Source organism: Rousettus aegyptiacus, unplaced genomic scaffold, assembly GCF_014176215.1.
Source record: "Rousettus aegyptiacus isolate mRouAeg1 unplaced genomic scaffold, mRouAeg1.p scaffold_m13_p_3, whole genome shotgun sequence".
NCBI lineage: Eukaryota > Metazoa > Chordata > Mammalia > Chiroptera > Pteropodidae > Rousettus > Rousettus aegyptiacus.
Genome location: NW_023416306.1, coordinates 128,094,431 through 128,111,860, shown reverse-complemented (window position 1 = coordinate 128,111,860; position 17,430 = coordinate 128,094,431). Strand labels below are relative to the sequence as shown.

The following is a 17,430-nucleotide window of genomic DNA, read 5'->3' as shown; positions in this document are numbered from 1 at the left end:
ATCTTCACACCTCTTTGTTTTAAATTTGCAAATATTGCTTGCATAATACCATCCCAATTTTACATTACTTATAAAGACTACCTTTTAGCATTTTTAAATTTTAATCCATACCATGATTTCATTTTTTTAAAAAAATTTTGGCTACGATGTGGTAATTTTGATGTTTCATCTAACATCCTAATCTCGGTTACGTTTGAGTAAACATGCTTAGGCTCGTAATACATATAAGACCATATAATTAGTTTTTCATACCAGAGTCTCTTAAGTTTCCAAACTTCCTTCTCTTACTTCATAATGATATATAGTTATTATCAGCCATAAAAAAGTAAATGCTCATATATGCAAAGTAAATGTTTTACCAGAGTTAGATTTTACTAAGTTTCTCTCTCTACAATGGAAATCATCTTTTCATTTGCCAAAATGTACACTACAAAAATATATGTAAATGGAAAAAGTGCTGCCTTTTAAAGCAAGAATAATCATTATATAAAATGTGTTACAGATGGAAAAACAGTAGAATTGAAATTAAAACTCACTTCATTGAAAATTGTTTTAAAAATCATCTTCAAGAAATACATTAAAGAAAAATTGTGTTAAAAACACATCTTAAAGCAAAACGATCAATGAGTTTGGATTCCTAGGTATGTTTTCTAATGACTCTATCAAAGCAGTTCAATGAACTTGCATTAAAGGAATGACAGGATAGGGAAGAACTCAGTGGAAACTAAAGCTAGAATTACATAATTTCACAAAGAAATTCTTCCTGATGGGGTAGAAATACTCAGGAAGCAAAGAATAGCTGAATGGCACTGCCTGTCACATTTGAGAGTTGGTTACCTAAGATCAGGCTTCTAGAAGAACTTCCAAGGGGCAAAGTAGAAAAGTGAAAGGAGTATATTTTTAGAGTTTAACAATCTGCGTTGCCACCTCAGCACTGCTACTTACTGGTCTTAAGACTTCAAACAAGTCCTTTCCTTTGCCTGGGCCTCAGATGTCTCATTTGAAAGGGAATACTATTTGTATAGATGACCTCAGGGTCTAGTCCTTTTGCTAACAGCAATGGGCTTCACTCTGAATTGGGCATGTATTCACATAATAAGCATTCATGACATTTTTCTCCAAACATTGTGCTAGACAATGCAAAAACATTTCTTTTTGAAGAACTCACAATCTATCAAGGGAAACAGACTCATAAAAAAACAATGTCAGTCCTATTCAGTAAATACTATGGTAACTGTGGCAAGTGCTGAGTGTTCATGATACATTAAGGAGAAGGGAACTGAGTCAAGGGAGGGCTTCCTAGAATGAAGGAACTATTATATTAAACAGCATTGAGGGCTCAGCTGAAGCTGGAAACTCTATATTTAAAATGGTTCTGATTGTTGAATTAGTACATTACAGCTATCAAAGGGAATTCCCCAGTTCCCATAGTTGCAGCAAAAGTACTATCTATCACCTCTTACATTGACGGAAAAAATTAAGTCCAGGGTTTTCAATGGTAGAGTTGCTCTAAGTTTTTACCAGAGGACAGTAACATGGGAATAGATTGGTTCGTCTCTAGTCTGTCCACCACCCACATGAGCAATGAGAACCCACAGGGAAATGCTGGGCATGGAAAGAATGCAGAGGTCACACTATTTTCTAAGATGAAACATAGGGGTGTTTGTATATTTTAATGACACACTTCTTTGCCATTGGTTGAGGGGATGGGAACTTAAGAATCATTATTTATTCCCCATCACTTTGATCTACCTCCCTTTCTATATTTGGGTATGGCAGAACTATCAGCCCCCTAATCTAGCTCTAAACCTTTTCAAAATTAAAATGTTTAACTTGAGGTTCTTTAGTTTTGTGAAGGTGCCAACTTAGGGTTGGCAAGTTATTCAGCCTCTGGGATAAAACTGCTTTAGCACTCAGATATAAAACTCAAAAGATCACTCTAAATATAGACACAAATCTTCCAAAAACAAGTCGATTATCTATGGCAACCTCTAAAATTTTCTATGCCCCCTCTGATGTCATTAGAGCTCTTTGTTTGCAGGCAATTGAACCTGACTCCAGCTAACTCCGAGGTAAAAAAGGAATTTATTGGAAGGATATAGTGGAGAGGTATACACAATCAACAGGACAACTGGGGAGCCAGGCTGAGAGAAAAAAAAAAGTACTCAAAAGCATTTCCTAAGGTCCAGGCAGCAGTAACCACTCATGGACCAGTATCTTGCAGGCACAGCTGCTGCAGGGAAGATGCTCCAGGCATTCCTAGGCCTTGGATCACTCTGCTTAGGTTTCAAGCTCCAGGAAGTGAGAGTCTCAATGTTCTGCTCTGAGTTATGAACTCTAATCCATCCTCTTTAGCTAAAAAGGAGATAAGGAACCCTGATTAATACCCACCCAATCTGTATCCAATGGAAGAAAGGAAATCAAATTGCTGTCATAAAAAGAAATGGAAATGGATGCCATCAGTTTCCAAAACGACAAAGATCCACTATAACCCCTTAAAACAAACACATAGCCCTTTAAAAAAAAAAAAAAAAGTTTAAAAAGTATAGACCAGAAATTTTAGAATCCTAAAGACAAATTCACTTCAATTACAGTACAATTCTGAGTGAATTTTGGTTCTTAATAAAAATATGTGAGAACCTCAAAGAACAGTGAAAGTTGGTAACCATGTAGTAGACAAGGACCTCACTTAGTCATAAATGAAGTGAAAATTATCAAAAAAGGAAATTATGCAAACAGTAACTATATGAGTTAAAAAAACTATATTAATTCAGACAAAATAAACTTTAAGACAGGAAAAATTGCTAGAGGCACAGAGAGACTTTTTATAATGATGAAAGGATCCATATATAAGGAAGAAATTTACAACTATAAATGTATATGCACCTAACAATAGAGCCCCAAAATAAATGTAGCAAAAACTGACTGTATTAAAAGGAGGAATCGACAAGTCAACAATAAGAGTTGGAGATTTCAATAATTGACAGAACAGTCTTAATAAATTAAAAGAGATTAAAAATACACAAAGTATAGTCTCTGTCCACATGGAATTAAAGGAGTTAGGGAGCCTTCCCTATTCTTGAATTTTTTGGAATATTTTGAGAAGAATAAGTGATAATTCTTCTTAGAGTATTTGGTAAAATTCGTCTATGAAGCCATCTGATCCAGGACTTTTGTTTTTTGGGAGGTTGCCCACATGGAATTAAATTAGATATCCACAACAGAAATAAACTTGGGGAAATGCCAAACATTTGAAAATTAAACAACACACGAACCAAAAAAGAAATCACAAAAAAAAATTTTAGAATATTTTCAACTGAATAAAAAAAACACAACATACCAAAATTCATGGGAAGCAGCTAAAGCAATGTTTAGAGGACACTTTACAGCTTTAAACACCATTACCAGAAAAAAAAATCTCAAACCAATTACCTAAGTTTCTATCTTAAGAAATTAGAAAAAGAAAAGCAAACTAAATCAAAGCAAGTAGGAAAAAAAGGAAATAATATAAAGCTTAAATCAATGAAACAGAAAACAGAAAAGCGATAGAAAAAAATTAATAAAATCAAGAGTTGTTTTCTTGAAATTATCAAAGACTCAATTTTGTTAAGATGGCAATTCTCCTCAAACTGATCTATCCATCCAAAGTAACATCTGTCAAAATTTCAGCAGGCTTTTCTATAGAAACTGACAAGCTGACCCTAAAATTTATATAGAAATGCAAAGGACATAGAATAGCAAAAACAGTTTGAAAAGAAGAACAAAGGTAAAGAACATATACTACCCGATTTCAAAATATACTGTAAAGCTAGAAATTAAGGCAATGTGGTATTGAAATAGGAAAACCATACAAATCAATGGAATCCAGAAATAAACTCTTATATTTTATGGTAAATTGATTTTCAACAAAGGGACAAATGGGGAGATTTTCCCTGGCTATCCACAAGGAAAAAAATTAGCTTGGACCTTTACCTCACCTCAAACATCTAAATTAACTCAAAATGGATCGCAGACCTAAATGTAAGAACTAAAACTAAAACTTTAGAAAAAAACATAGAATATCTTTGTGACTTTGGGTTAAGCAAACAGGTCTTAAGACACAGAACTAAAACTCTAATATGTAAAAAAAAAAAACTGATCAGTTGAACTTCATTAAAATTTAAAAATTTTGCACTCCAAAAGACATTAGTAGGAAAATGAAAATATAAGCAACAGAATCAAAGAAAATATTTGCAAATTATGTATCTGATAAGGGACTTCTATCTAGACTATATAAAGAATTTTACAACTCAATAATATGACAAATAATTCAATATAAAAATGGGTTCTAACACATTACAACATGTATGAACCCCGAACATGTACTGAGTGAAATAACTCAGATACCAAAGGACAAAACTGTATGATTCCATTTATACGATGTACCTAGAATAAGTCAATTCATAGGAAGTAGAATAGAGGTTACCAGGGACTGAGGGAAGTGTGGGATAGGAAGTTATTGTTTAACAGGAGCACAGTTTCTGTTTGGGATGCTCAAAACATTTTGGAAATGGGGAGTGGTTATGGTTGCATACAACATTTAGATGTACGTAATGTAACTAAATTGTAGACTTAAAGTAGTTAAAATGGTAAATAGCTTACTACGATAAAAACATAATTAAAAAAAAATGAGCAGAATACTTTTGTAGACATTTTGCCATATAAGACACGGAAATGACCAATAAACACATGAAAAGGTGCTCAATACTATTAGTCATTAAAACCACAATGAAATACCATTACACATGCACTATAATGACTATAATTAAAAAGAGAGATAATACCAAATGTGGATGTGGAGAAATGAGGATGTGGAGAAACGTCATACACTGTTGGTGAGTTGTAAAATGCTATAGCCACTTTGCAAAACTGATTGCATATGTTTCAAAAAGTTAAATGCGAGCTTATTATAAGACCCAGCAATTCTATTCCTAGTAATTTTTATCCAAGAGAAATGAAAACATATACCCACACAAAGACTTGTACACAAATGTTCATTACAGCTTTATTCATAATAGCTAAAAACTGGAAACAATCCAAATGACCATTAACTAATGAATGGACAAACAGAATGTGGTATATCCGTACAAAAGGATACTACCCATATATAAAAAAGAACATGCTAGAACATGGCCGAATCTCAAAAAGATTATGCTAAATGAAAGAAGCCAAGTGCAATAGACTTTATAAGATTTCACTTATATGAAATATCCAGAAAAGACAAATTTATAGAGACAGAAAGCAGATTAGTGGTAATGGTTGCCTGGGGCAGGGACGAAGGTAGAGACCAACTGCAAACAGGCTTATATAATTTTAGGGGTGTGAAAGAAATGCTTTACAACTGAATGATGTTGATGGGTGACACAATTCTATAAACTTACTAAAAATCATTGAACTGTACACTTACAATGGGTGAATTTTTGTGGCTTTTATCTTATACCTCGACGAGGCTGATAAAATAAATATATAAATACATACATACAAACCTGACACCCGAAAAAAAAAGGAAGCTTAATTTCCTAAGCATAATCAAGACAAAATCTCCATGACTTGAAACAAAAGTCTTCCTTAATCTAGTCATATATCCTTTTATTTATATATTTAAAAATTACATGTGAAGGATATTAAGATTGGGCAGTGATGGAAGCCCAGGCCCTAAATGATTCTTATGCTTTCTTAACTACATTGTATGGTCCCTGTGATTGCTTAATAAATTTCAGTAAATTTACAAATCCCAAAAATAAACAATATTGGCCTTTTATTCATCTCAATGCAGAGAAAATCAAAGCACTAAAAGGGGAGTCTGAGAAGTAATTCAAATCTCTAGGCTATTTGAGTAATAAACTATATTACATATAATCATCATGACCTAAAAAGATTTAATCTGAAGAGCAAAGTTGACCTAGTAATTGTTTTAATAGCTGTCTTCAGTGATATGAAGGGTTTTACAGGGAAACTCTCTGACTAGTTCTTCTTTCTCTCTCTTGTGAGCCAAACAAAACAAAGTGATTTAATAATCAGCAAGGTAAATTTAGATTAAACATAAATAACACTGACAGTCACTGCTACCAAATACTGGAATACATTTAACCAGGATATTTGTTCAAGCTGTTTCCTTGGCGATCATTAAGAATAGATAAGACAGACAGCTTTGGTCAGAAGGCATTACTGCTTGGGAGATGGGAATTGGATTTGCCAACTTTCCGATGTAGAGTGAGCCTGTGGAAAGGGACATGGCCCACCTGATGGTCACACACCTTACCTCAATATCCCGATTAAGTTGCTTCACGATGGCAGTTATGTTTCTGATATGCTCCTCCAAGAAAAGCCTGGCCAAGCGGTCGCCTCCCCCTTTGTTTTGCATTTTCTGCAAACTGTTGACGATGTCATCTTTAATTCGGAAGGCATGTTCCACGAGGGCGGCGGTCGTTTTCTCGTGACAGAGGATCCTGTCCTCCAACTGCTCCACTAGGCTCACTGAGGAGTAGGGTGCCATGGTCAGGGACTGGCTGTGCCGGGGCATGGTCCTAACTCGCCTATGGAAAGAAGCCGCATTACTACTGTTGTTAATTGGGGAAAAGTCATGTTTATAGCCAGATTCGAGACTTTCCAGAGCACAAAATGCAAATTATCTATCCCTACAAGCTAAATAAAGTTGGAGGCAGGGTTTCTGCCCCAAAGAGTTTTCTTTATGAGCTAGATAGCATCTTTAAACAATGGTACCCAGAGAGTAAAGTGTGATGGTAGCAGGTACCATGACCTCCAAAAGCAAGAGGCTGATGGAATTGGGCACACTGAGGTGTCTCCCTAGTATAAGCTGTGTTATGAAGATCAAGCTTATTAACAAAATATCCTGACATGCCCTTCACCTCCCTCCCCTTAAAGCAGTAGCTACAAACCCAAATGCCTGCAAAGGTCAGGGAGGTGACGTAAATGAGTGAAGCACCCCACATGCAATGCAATAGGGGATGGTGGGGCTTCAGAGAACTTTTGGAAAGGGCATCCCTCAACTAAAGGGAGCCACAATTCTGCTCCATCTATGAATAGCCATCTGGGAATGCCAGGTCCATTTTTTCAGATCATCTGATATTTCAAAAAGAGCCAGGAAATTCAGACTTGTATGGGAAGTCACTTGATTTTTAAGCTTTAACAACTCATTTAAAAAGTATTTAAGATGATGTGGGTTGAACAATGTACTTCCGTGAGCCAATATTGGCATATGGACATCCAATCTGCAATTTGTGATTTAAAGGGTTAGCAGGGACATTAGCCCCCAAGGCTCCAGAACTGTATTTTGCTGTTGACCAGAAGTACAACTGGACTACCATAGGGCTACTGTGAAAGCTTCACCTCTCATGGTCACTGAGAGGTCCACAGTATTCTAGTCATTGGAAACTAGAGAGGGGACACAACAGTATTTCTTTTGCCCTTAACAAAATCATTCTTGGATAATGTAACAGCCACAGGCTTCATTTATAATGACCGTCGCACCCACTAGCAGCCCTCATGGGATTGGTGAAAAGAAAAAGTATACCTTAGATGCATATTTTCCATATATTATACCTTTCCTTGGTGACAAGAGAAGGAAATACAGTGTTCCGTTGGGCCATTTTTCTTTTTAATAATTCACATCTGTTGAAAAAATAAGCATTAAATTATTTAACAGTTTATATCTAGAACTAAAACGACCTCTAAAGCAGATTATTAAGTTATTAAGTAAATCCTAAATTAGGCTGACATACCAATCAGTTTATCATTAAAGACCTTATATCTTATATATGAAATAAACAGCATATGTTTCCAAATAAAGAGAAAAGAATCAAGCAACATCAAAATGCTTCTGAGGTTACCACCACCAAACCTTGCCAGACAGATCCACAAGGATGGCTAAATGGAGTTTTCTGAAGTTTCCTCGCTCCATTTCTGCATTTCATGCTTGAGAAACCACTTTGACAGAAACAAGATAGTTTCTTAAACTGGCTTATTCAATCTGGTACTTCTCTGTAGAAATTTATAGGAAACTACCTTAGTAAATTTGATCCCAGCAAATTTACTAAATTATACAGCAAAAGAAGAGCACTTGTTTCTAAATTAATCTTAAATAAAACAATATATGATCAGTGGGATCTGGTTTGGGAGAACCTGTCTGCTAAGAGAATGATATTCTTCATTAAAACTTCATTATAAGATATAATCATTCACATTACAACATGCACATAAGGAACATTTGATCATTGCAACACATTAGAGATCTGAACAAAACTGGAAGGTTTTAAAATATTTCATTACTTAGGTTTCTCAATACTGTTGTTAATTGCCTTAAAACAATGAATGCCTAGTAACCATGATCTGATTCAGTAATTAGTTCTCATTTAGATACTGGATTCAGAAAGCATTTCTGACTTAAGTCATTGTTTTGGCATCATCTCTCCAGTGTGTTATTTTTAGAGTTTCACAATGTGAACATTTCACTTTCCTAGACAAAGAACTTCAAATTTAAACAAATTACATTTAAGAAAAAAAGTGATTCATGCCAAACAAGTTACGATGCCAAAGGAATTCTTCAGTAAAGATAATAATTTCTGCCATTTAGACTACATAAAATTAGGATAGTGTGGAAGATGTTAATTTTTAGAATCATAGAATCTTTACAATTTTAAAGCTGTAAAATACCTTAGTTGAAATATTAATCTATAGAATAGCCCAACTTAAGACACATTTTTTTGGCATCTATTATGTCTCCAAGTAACCTAAACAGGTAAGACAAAAAACCCCTCCCTCAAGGGTTTCACAGCCTACAGAGAAAGGCAGTCTTCTAAACCAACCAAGAAGTAATGGGATATGGGGCTAACAGACCATATGAACAAACAACATGGGGAGAAAACACTAACTAGAAAAGATACGCACACCTAATGTTCACTGAAGCATTGTTCACAATTGCCAAAATATGGAAACTTCCTAAGCGTCCATCGATATTATTCAGCCATAAAAGAAAATGAAATCTTGCCACTTATGACAACATGAGTGGGCCTTGAGGGCATTATTCTAAGTAAAAAAAATGAGACAGAGAAAGACATATACCGTATGATCTCACTTATACGTGAAATCTCAAAACAAAAACTAAAATAAACAAACAAAAACCCAAGCTTATAGATTCAGAGAACAGATTGATGGTTACCAGAGGCAGGGAGTGAGAGGGAGGCTGAGAAATGGGCAAAGGTAGTCAAAAAATACAAAGTTTTGGTTATAAAATAAATAAGTCATGAGGATGTAATGTACAGCATGGTGAATGGAGTTAATACTGTGCTGCATACTTAAAAGTTGCCAATAAAGTAAATCTTAAAAGTTCTCATCACACAAAAAATTTTACAACTCTATATGTGCCAGATGTCAACAAGACTCATTGTGGTGACCATTTTGTAATTATTACAACTATCGAATCATTATGTTGTATACCTGAAACTAATACCACATTACATGTCAATTATACCTCAATTTAAAAAAATTTTAAAACATAAAGAAAACACACAGGGAGGAAAAAATGAGAGGGTTCCATTTTTCCTGGGTAGCAGCTAAGTCAGAGAAGAACTGATGAGGATGAGTAGAATTTCCCAAAGCAGAAAATAGAGATTGTTTCATACCATCTCTCCTCCACACTCCAAAACTGGCTCTACATCTTTACTCTGAGCACACTCTGGCCTAACCTGTTCTTCCAGCCTCATCCTTGGCCACTCTTACCATACTCACCTTCTCCAGTCAACTCTAACCCTCCCCCCACCATTCTACCCACCATGCACTTTGCTGCCACCAGATCTTTGCCTTTGTGCTCTTTCAGAAATGCAGCTCTGCCTGCCTAGAAAACTCATATTCATCTTTTAAGGCCCCACAGGCCCCTCGATTTAATAAAATGGCTCCCTCATTTGTATTTCTTTAGCTCTTTATTCTGTGTGTAATATAGTACTTATTATGCTCTATTATTTTTAGCTATTTAATAGTCTGTCTCCCCTACTAAACTATATGCTCCTTAAGGGCACATTTCAAATCTTAATAGACACAGAGCTGACCTGGAAGACCCACACGTTTGTTTATGACAGCATGACGAGTGTTCTAGTATCAGAAACTGCAGCAATAAAGGCATTAGAGAATATGGTTTAGTTAAAAAGTATAGTTCTTTACTGATTCTGCACCCTAAACATTAACACTCAACACAGGATCTGTGAAGGGACATTTTTGGAGTCCATTTTTCATCCTCTTGGAATTATCCTGCCTGAACTACAGAAGCTCAGCACGTCAGCTTTCTGAAAAAAGAGTCTACCAACCACCCATTGTTTAAGACTGCTTTTCACTAACAAACCTTCCTATTACCAAGTACTATGTATTCTCTATGACAGGAAATGCCACATGGCATGAGTTCATAATACACGCTGAGGTCTGTTCAGAATTGGTGCCTTTTTTTTTTTTTTTATAAATGTTTATCTATATTAGGTCTCTTGGTTGGTTAGTATCCTGATTCTTTGCCTGAACATTGGGGTCTATGAATCAGGCTAAAATATAAATAAGTTACCAGATAAATAACTTCTCAAAGATCACTTCCAGATCTTCCCATTGTCCATTCTGGTTTACCTGATTGAGTTCATCAGCTCCTGTACATTTATGAGTCTGATCTCTAACACCATGAGTCAGTCTACAACATTATTAGGCAGGTCTGGCTTGCATACTGTTTCTGTGCCATGCTATTAAAATATCAATCTCCAGTTTATGAGTTTAAAAAACTGAGAGAAATTAGAGGAAAAGACAGGTAGGAAAAGCAAGGAGAGAAGAATTTAAAGAAAAAGTAAAATCATAATGCCCCAAATATGCAATATATCAATAGAATTTGAGTTTTCACACAAGAGTAAAAGGGAGATGCTATTATCTAAACCAAAATACTTATTTGTGAATATGAGGATTCTGATGTAATATACATATATGTAAATGTATTCCCAGGTATATGTGTGAATATGATATTTTAATGACAAAAGGGGACATTATGGCAGTCGATTATTATACTTTAATAAGTCAGATGACACTGGGTAGAAATACCTACAGCACCATTTTATTGTAAATGATACATGAATTTAATAAATTAAAATGAAAAGTTTTACTGAAAAATTAAATACCAATCATGCACAAATTTAGTTTTTCGGTTTACTATTAAAATACAGCACTGATGTGTACTGCTGAGTGTCAGAATAAAAAAAAAATTGGAAAAGCATTTATGAATAAAGTGGTTGTAATTTGGTGTAGAAAAAAAAAAGCCTATTTCCTTATAGCTAAAAATAGAGTGAAAGGAGAGAGGGCGGAGAACAGCTGAAGGTATGTCTAGAAAGACAGGTGGGAGTCTGTTCTCTAACTTATCGCTAACACCATGCTCAGGTGTTTGGGCTTCGTCTAGGGGCAGTGAGGAGCGATCAGGGAGTTATCTGTGAGACTCGAGGAGGATGGTGAAAGGCAAGCTACAAGAGCATATGGGGCAGGCAGGTGTCAGAAGAGGTGAAAGGTGGCAGACCAGGACGCTGGACCAGGAACCAGCCAGCGGAAGAGCAATGGCGCCAGGCCTGGGGAGGAAGGGGCTGCAGGGTCTCCCAGAGCTTCTCCATTCCTCTCTCCCCCACTCTCTTCCAGCTCTTCTCCCTCATCTCCCACTGCCTCTTCTCTTACGATTTTTTCTTTTCCTGCCACTCACTATTCTCCACTCATTTTCCTTTGCCCTTTCCTGTTTCTTAAATTCCCATTTTCACTGTCCATTTTCCTTCCCAAATGTGACTCTTCTTTCCCTCCTTCTTTTACTCTCCCTTTTCACAACTACAGTTCAACTTACTTTTCTAACATGGAAAATGTGGGTGGTGGGGTCAGAAAGACCCTTATTTGAATCCTGGCTTCCCCACTCACTGTATGATCTTAGCAGGCTGGCCCTAGGTTGTCAGGTCAGGACACACAAATAATAGCTGCTCATCCTTACGCAGTGTTACCCTGTGTCAGGTACTTGCAGAGCACATTTACGGGCATTCATTGAATTCATCCTCATAATCATTTGTGAAGGGACTGCTCTTATTATCTCCATTTAACCAGCGGAAACTGAGACTTAGGAATGTGCAGCTGGCCCTAAGTCATGTAGCCAGGAAGGAGCACCACCAGGCGTTACCCATGGGGAGGCTGTGGAGCATCCAGAACAGCGTCAGGCCTTAGGACACTGGATATGCTTCTAACAAGGGCCAGTTCCTTTCCCTTCCCTGCCTACTGTTCCTTTATCACATCTCAGATCTGAGAGAAAAGATATTTTTTAAATAAAACTTTATGTAAAAGTCAAATAGTATGCATTTGTTTAAAGAGCTATTCTATTGTTTAGTGTGTGGGGTTTAATGGGGGAAATTATCATATACTTGCTATAACCCTTGCATTTGTCCAAGGCTGTTCCACTTGGCATTACTGCGTACGCAGTTACCTCTAGGCTGAAACAATGCTATTGTAACTTGTATTTTTGAAAACCAGAGCACATACATGAAAAAAAAAATGATTTGCAACACTCATATTTTGTGTGAAAAAATTTGGAACATTTTTAGAAACCCCTTTTCTTAAACTGAAAAATGCTTCTTGTGATTAATAATACAATATTAAATTTTGAGTTCTACATAAATGCATAAAGTGAGAATTACCATTCAGAAATTGCCGATGTTCATATCAATTTACATTTTTTAGAGATGTCTCTTCGGCATACATATAATTTTATTTCTTTTTTATTTAATTATAGTTGGTATACAATGTTATATTAGTTACACTAGTTCCAGGTACACTCCACTAATTCTAGCGATCATCTGTCACCATGCAAACTTATCATAATATTATTGATTATGTTCCCTTTCACTTTTTTTGCCTATCCCCCCACCTCCTTGTAACTTTTTTAAAAAATTAAATTATACTCTATATTATGTGTACCCTACATTACATTTCCTAATTGATACTATATCGTGAACATCTTTCCATGTCAATATATAGATACACATCACAGTTTTAATGCCTGTATAATATTCCATTGAATGAATATACTATAATTTTTAAGCAGTCCCTTACTGACAGACATTTACAATGAAATACTGTTTATAATCATGGTTTAGTTCAACCTTTTGGTCTCTTATTTTCCTTTCCTTTGTTCTGTGAAATGATGCAGGTAGTACAGAAAGTCAATGGGGCAGACTGCAAGCTACTTTCAAAACTGAAGTGAAGATGAGACTCTGACAATAAAATTTAAAGACTCAAGAAGAGATTAAGTCAGTGAATCTGTAAGAACAATCCAAGATACTATCGCACTCACAACTGAAACAACGCAAACAGCATACTTGTGATTCTTGGTTCAGTGTCAGTTTTTGGCTCTATACTAGGAGCTTCATGAGAAGCTGTATTGTCCATAGGTATTTCCCAGGTACCAGACACACAGTAGTTGGTCAATAAACATTTGTGAAATAAATGAATTTTAAGAATAGATGAATAATATGAAGTGATTGCATAAGTTAAATTTAATCCATTGAATTATCCTGTGACTAGAAAATGAATGTGCAACCAGAATGGGGAATGGTATGCACAGCATGCCTAGTGAAAGCGGAGTTTAGAGAGGCAAAACTTATTAGCGCTTGAACCTAAGAACCTGGGACAGCAAAAAGAGTTCTGTAATGGAGAGGAATGATTAAACTCTCATTGTCTGATGACATTACCCACTAAGATAATCCTGCTCACTCCTCCTGCCCTGAGCCCATACTTACTAAGCATATCATTTAGTTTCCCTTGCGGATGTACACAAAAAGAGAATGTGTGGGAATCAGCAAACTCATCTCAGTCTGTCTGTCAGCTACTTTTCTCATCATGAATTAACAATTAGAATTACGCCTCTGATGGGAAATTGGCGTGGGTAAGTTGGTCTCTTGAAATCTGATCATCTCTGACTGTCCTAGTAGTAATGAATATCTAAACCCGGGACACAGAAATGCGGTGATCACAACGTGGCATTTGTTGTGGGGGACAGACCCTTATGTAAGGTGGCCCCCATGATCCCTGCCTTCTGGAGTTTACACCATGTATGATTCCCTCCCCTTGAGTGAGGTGCGACCTGTGACTTCCTCTTAATGGAATACAGCAGAGACCAGCCAAGTGACAGTCACCTGTACTCACCTGGCAGTTGTGCAGCTGGGATTCTGACGGCACATCATATAAGGTGTAGTTCCACTCACTAGGAATATTTTAAATTTATTTTAAAATTTTTAATTATTTATTTTATAATCTTTTAAGTCATTTAATAGATTTCAAAATGCCTTGCTAACAAAATCTCAAAAGAATAATGAAGACAGAATAAGAACTTTTAACAACTGTACTGCGTTTTTTTGGGGGTTTTTTTTGTTTTTTTGTTTTCCTTTCCTTCATAACAGTGGCTCTGTTCTGGCCAGGGAAAGCAAATTATACAATAAATCTAATCTGTCACAAGAGATAAAAATCACAAGAGATACCATTTTATCCCATGAGATTGGCAAAAATAAAGAGTGGCAAGATCAAGTATTGATGGGAACATGTATGAAATGATGGGAACAGCGATGAGAATGTGAAGGCAATCTTCAATATCTAGAAAAGCTAAAGGTGCACAAGTCCCATGACCCAATAATTTCACTGCTAAGAAATACCCCTCCCCCGAACTTCTCAAACATGTTCACAAGGAGACATGTACAAGAATACTTAAGGTAGCCTTGTTTCTAAGAGCAAGAAGAGTGGGCGAGGGGATTGAACACCCATCATTAGGCAAATGGATGAGTAAATGGTGATATATTAATGCTACGAGAGAACAAACTACGGTGGAAATAAATGGATTAGAATTACAAGTCCCAACGTGAATGAATCTCACAAATATGTCAAGTAAAAGAGCAAGTTGTAGAAGGATATGAACACTACGATGACATTTTTTATAAAGGTTTAAAATATGCCAAATCTATAACATCTAAAAATGAATATGGAAGTGACGCACACCAAGTCAGGGTCCCATTTATCTCTGAGTAGGAAATACAGGGGATCAGGCAGAGGAACGCAGGGGGCTTTGACTAAAGTTACGTTTCGCTTCTTCACTTAATTGTTCATTGTATTATTAAAAAAGAGAAAATTATTTCTTCTTCCCCCATTTTAAAAACAAAGATATAAAGACCATGAGCTCAAAGGGAGTCAAACTGTTCATTGCTCCGGGATGTGCACAGAACTCAGTTTTGCCCTGTACACATTCTGGGGACCACAAAATTAGAATTACAGGGTAACAGTAACTAATCTTCATCAAATCCCTACCCTTAAAGCATTTTACCCATACTTAACATGGGATCTTATCTAGATGTTCATATTTCTATAAATGGCTATTGGGTAAATGTCCAATGATAAAATAGTAGTTAATAAAACATGGCATAGCTGCTCAAAAGGATATCAATAGTTATTTAAAATACAGTTACAGAGACTGTGAAGTAACAGAAAAATATCTATATACTAGCTATAATGTTAAGTTTTTTTTTTTTAAAGAACAAGTTTTAAAAATAGATTTTCAGTACAACAATAATCAGAGCCTAGAAACCAGAGCTTTGCTCCATGGTGCCACGATTTAGGTAGTGCAAACATTTTAACTTATGAGTTAATGGATCCCGCAAAATTTTAAGTTCCACTCTTGTCATGCCCCCTCCTCTTCCTCCTCCTCTCCCCTAAGGTAAAGGAGCTCATCCGACCCTGGTCCTGCAGGGATAAATGGAATGGTCAAGGTCAAGGACAAGACAACTACTGCATCTCTGTATGCAGAGGCCACACACTGTCTGCTTTCCTTCCCTCTCCTATCTGACTCACCACCCGGCCGCCCTCTCCATGAATAGATGCCTCCTTGGACTTGCAGCGATATTTAATGCTGCTGCCTGGGCCCCATCCTGTGCTAAAATGGTGGGATTCTCTGTGGTGTGAATAACTGATGTCTGGGTAAATCATTTGTTTTCAGTATAAGGAGGAGGAAGAGATGTGTGTAACTTAGGTCGGGGACTAATTCCAAAATCAAAGTACCTAGATTGATTAAAAAAAAAAAATCAAAGAAAGACCACTGATAACAGCAAAAGCTTTCCATAAATTAATGACAGGGCTCAGATTGGGGGAGTGCCACCAAATGATGTGTAAAGAAAACAGCACAAATAAACACATCCTGTCTTCCTGATGATAGGCAGCTCCCTTCTCCCTACACGTGGCCAGAATTTCGGACAATAGGTAAGCCACGGTTGCAAGAAATCTGCTGGGCTAGCATATTTGGGGATGTAGATGGCATTATGGTTATAAGGTGGATCTGGGAGAAATATAAGTAAGTCATCAAAGGAGGATCCTTACATAGCATCCTCACACCAAAACATTCTGCCTTGAACACATTAGGTTAGTGGCAAATGAAGCTTACCTGACACACCTTGACATTTTTTTTTTCAATTGTACATTACCCTAGCAACCTAGAAATCCCTCAGCTATCCTGAGGAGAGTGTGGCAAGGGTTCCAGTACTCGAAGCAATATTATAATATTTTTTAAAACAGTGGATAGAAATAAATCAAGATATAGTTAGTGGCAATGGCTATGTTTTTATTCTACTTTTCCTAATTTTCGAAATAACAAAGTATGCTCTTTTCACATTGACAAAAATTTAAATAAAAACTTCTTGAATAAATGAAATAAATAAATAAATAAGCAAAAAATCAAAACTTAAGAAATGGCAATTGCTGATTTACAGCTATCAAAACCAAGAGACAAGCCTGATCTGGGTTTAAAAGATATATATATATATATATATATATATATATATATATATATATAGTTCAGTTAAAATAAGTTTGCTGTTAATTTTTTTTGACTGAAGTTAAAAACACATATATTTTACTATCTTACACATTTTTAAGTGTACAGCAAGTACAGTGTTGTTAGATACACGTAAACTGTTGTACAACAGATCTCTAGAACTTTTTCATCTTCCAAAACTGAAACTCTGTGTCAATTGAACGATGACTGTCAGTCTGCTGGTAATTTTTAACCATTCCCTTGTGGCCCAGAACTCTCGTTGACGCACTCATGGAAGCCCTGGATTGCCCAAATATCAGAAAACCAGGCATCATGTACAGTCCAGTGGCTGTACTGCTGTACTCCAGCACAGCACTGCGAAAGCCTGAGGTTCCAGGAACCGTGATTCCCTCTACAGGGTCCCGCGGTAGATAGCTCTAATGCCTTTTGTGAAAATGGCCTTGATTTCTTTTCTTAAGACTTGTTTTCTTTCTCCTCCACTCTGTCACATTCACAAGGGGAAATACGTTGAAGGAAGAAAGGCG

At 36.2% G+C, this 17,430-nt stretch overlaps 1 protein-coding gene across 3 annotated transcripts in view; it reads right to left on the bottom strand.

Moving 5' to 3' along the window:
- The window catches only part of FAM81A (family with sequence similarity 81 member A), a 72,897-nt gene that overhangs the window by 31,182 nt on the left and 24,285 nt on the right, over positions 1 to 17,430 (bottom strand). For 2 of the 3 annotated variants that reach the window (XM_016126950.2, XM_016126951.2), the window contains exons 2-3: positions 7,603 to 7,671; positions 6,302 to 6,575 (exon numbers count right to left, since the gene is read on the bottom strand). In XM_016126950.2, coding sequence (XP_015982436.2) covers positions 6,302 to 6,575; positions 7,603 to 7,649 — 321 coding nt within the window. In that variant the 5' untranslated portion in view covers positions 7,650 to 7,671. Of the gene's footprint in view, positions 1 to 6,301; positions 6,576 to 7,573; positions 7,672 to 17,430 lie in introns of all 3 variants that reach the window. The other variant, XM_016126952.2, reaches the window with a different exon arrangement.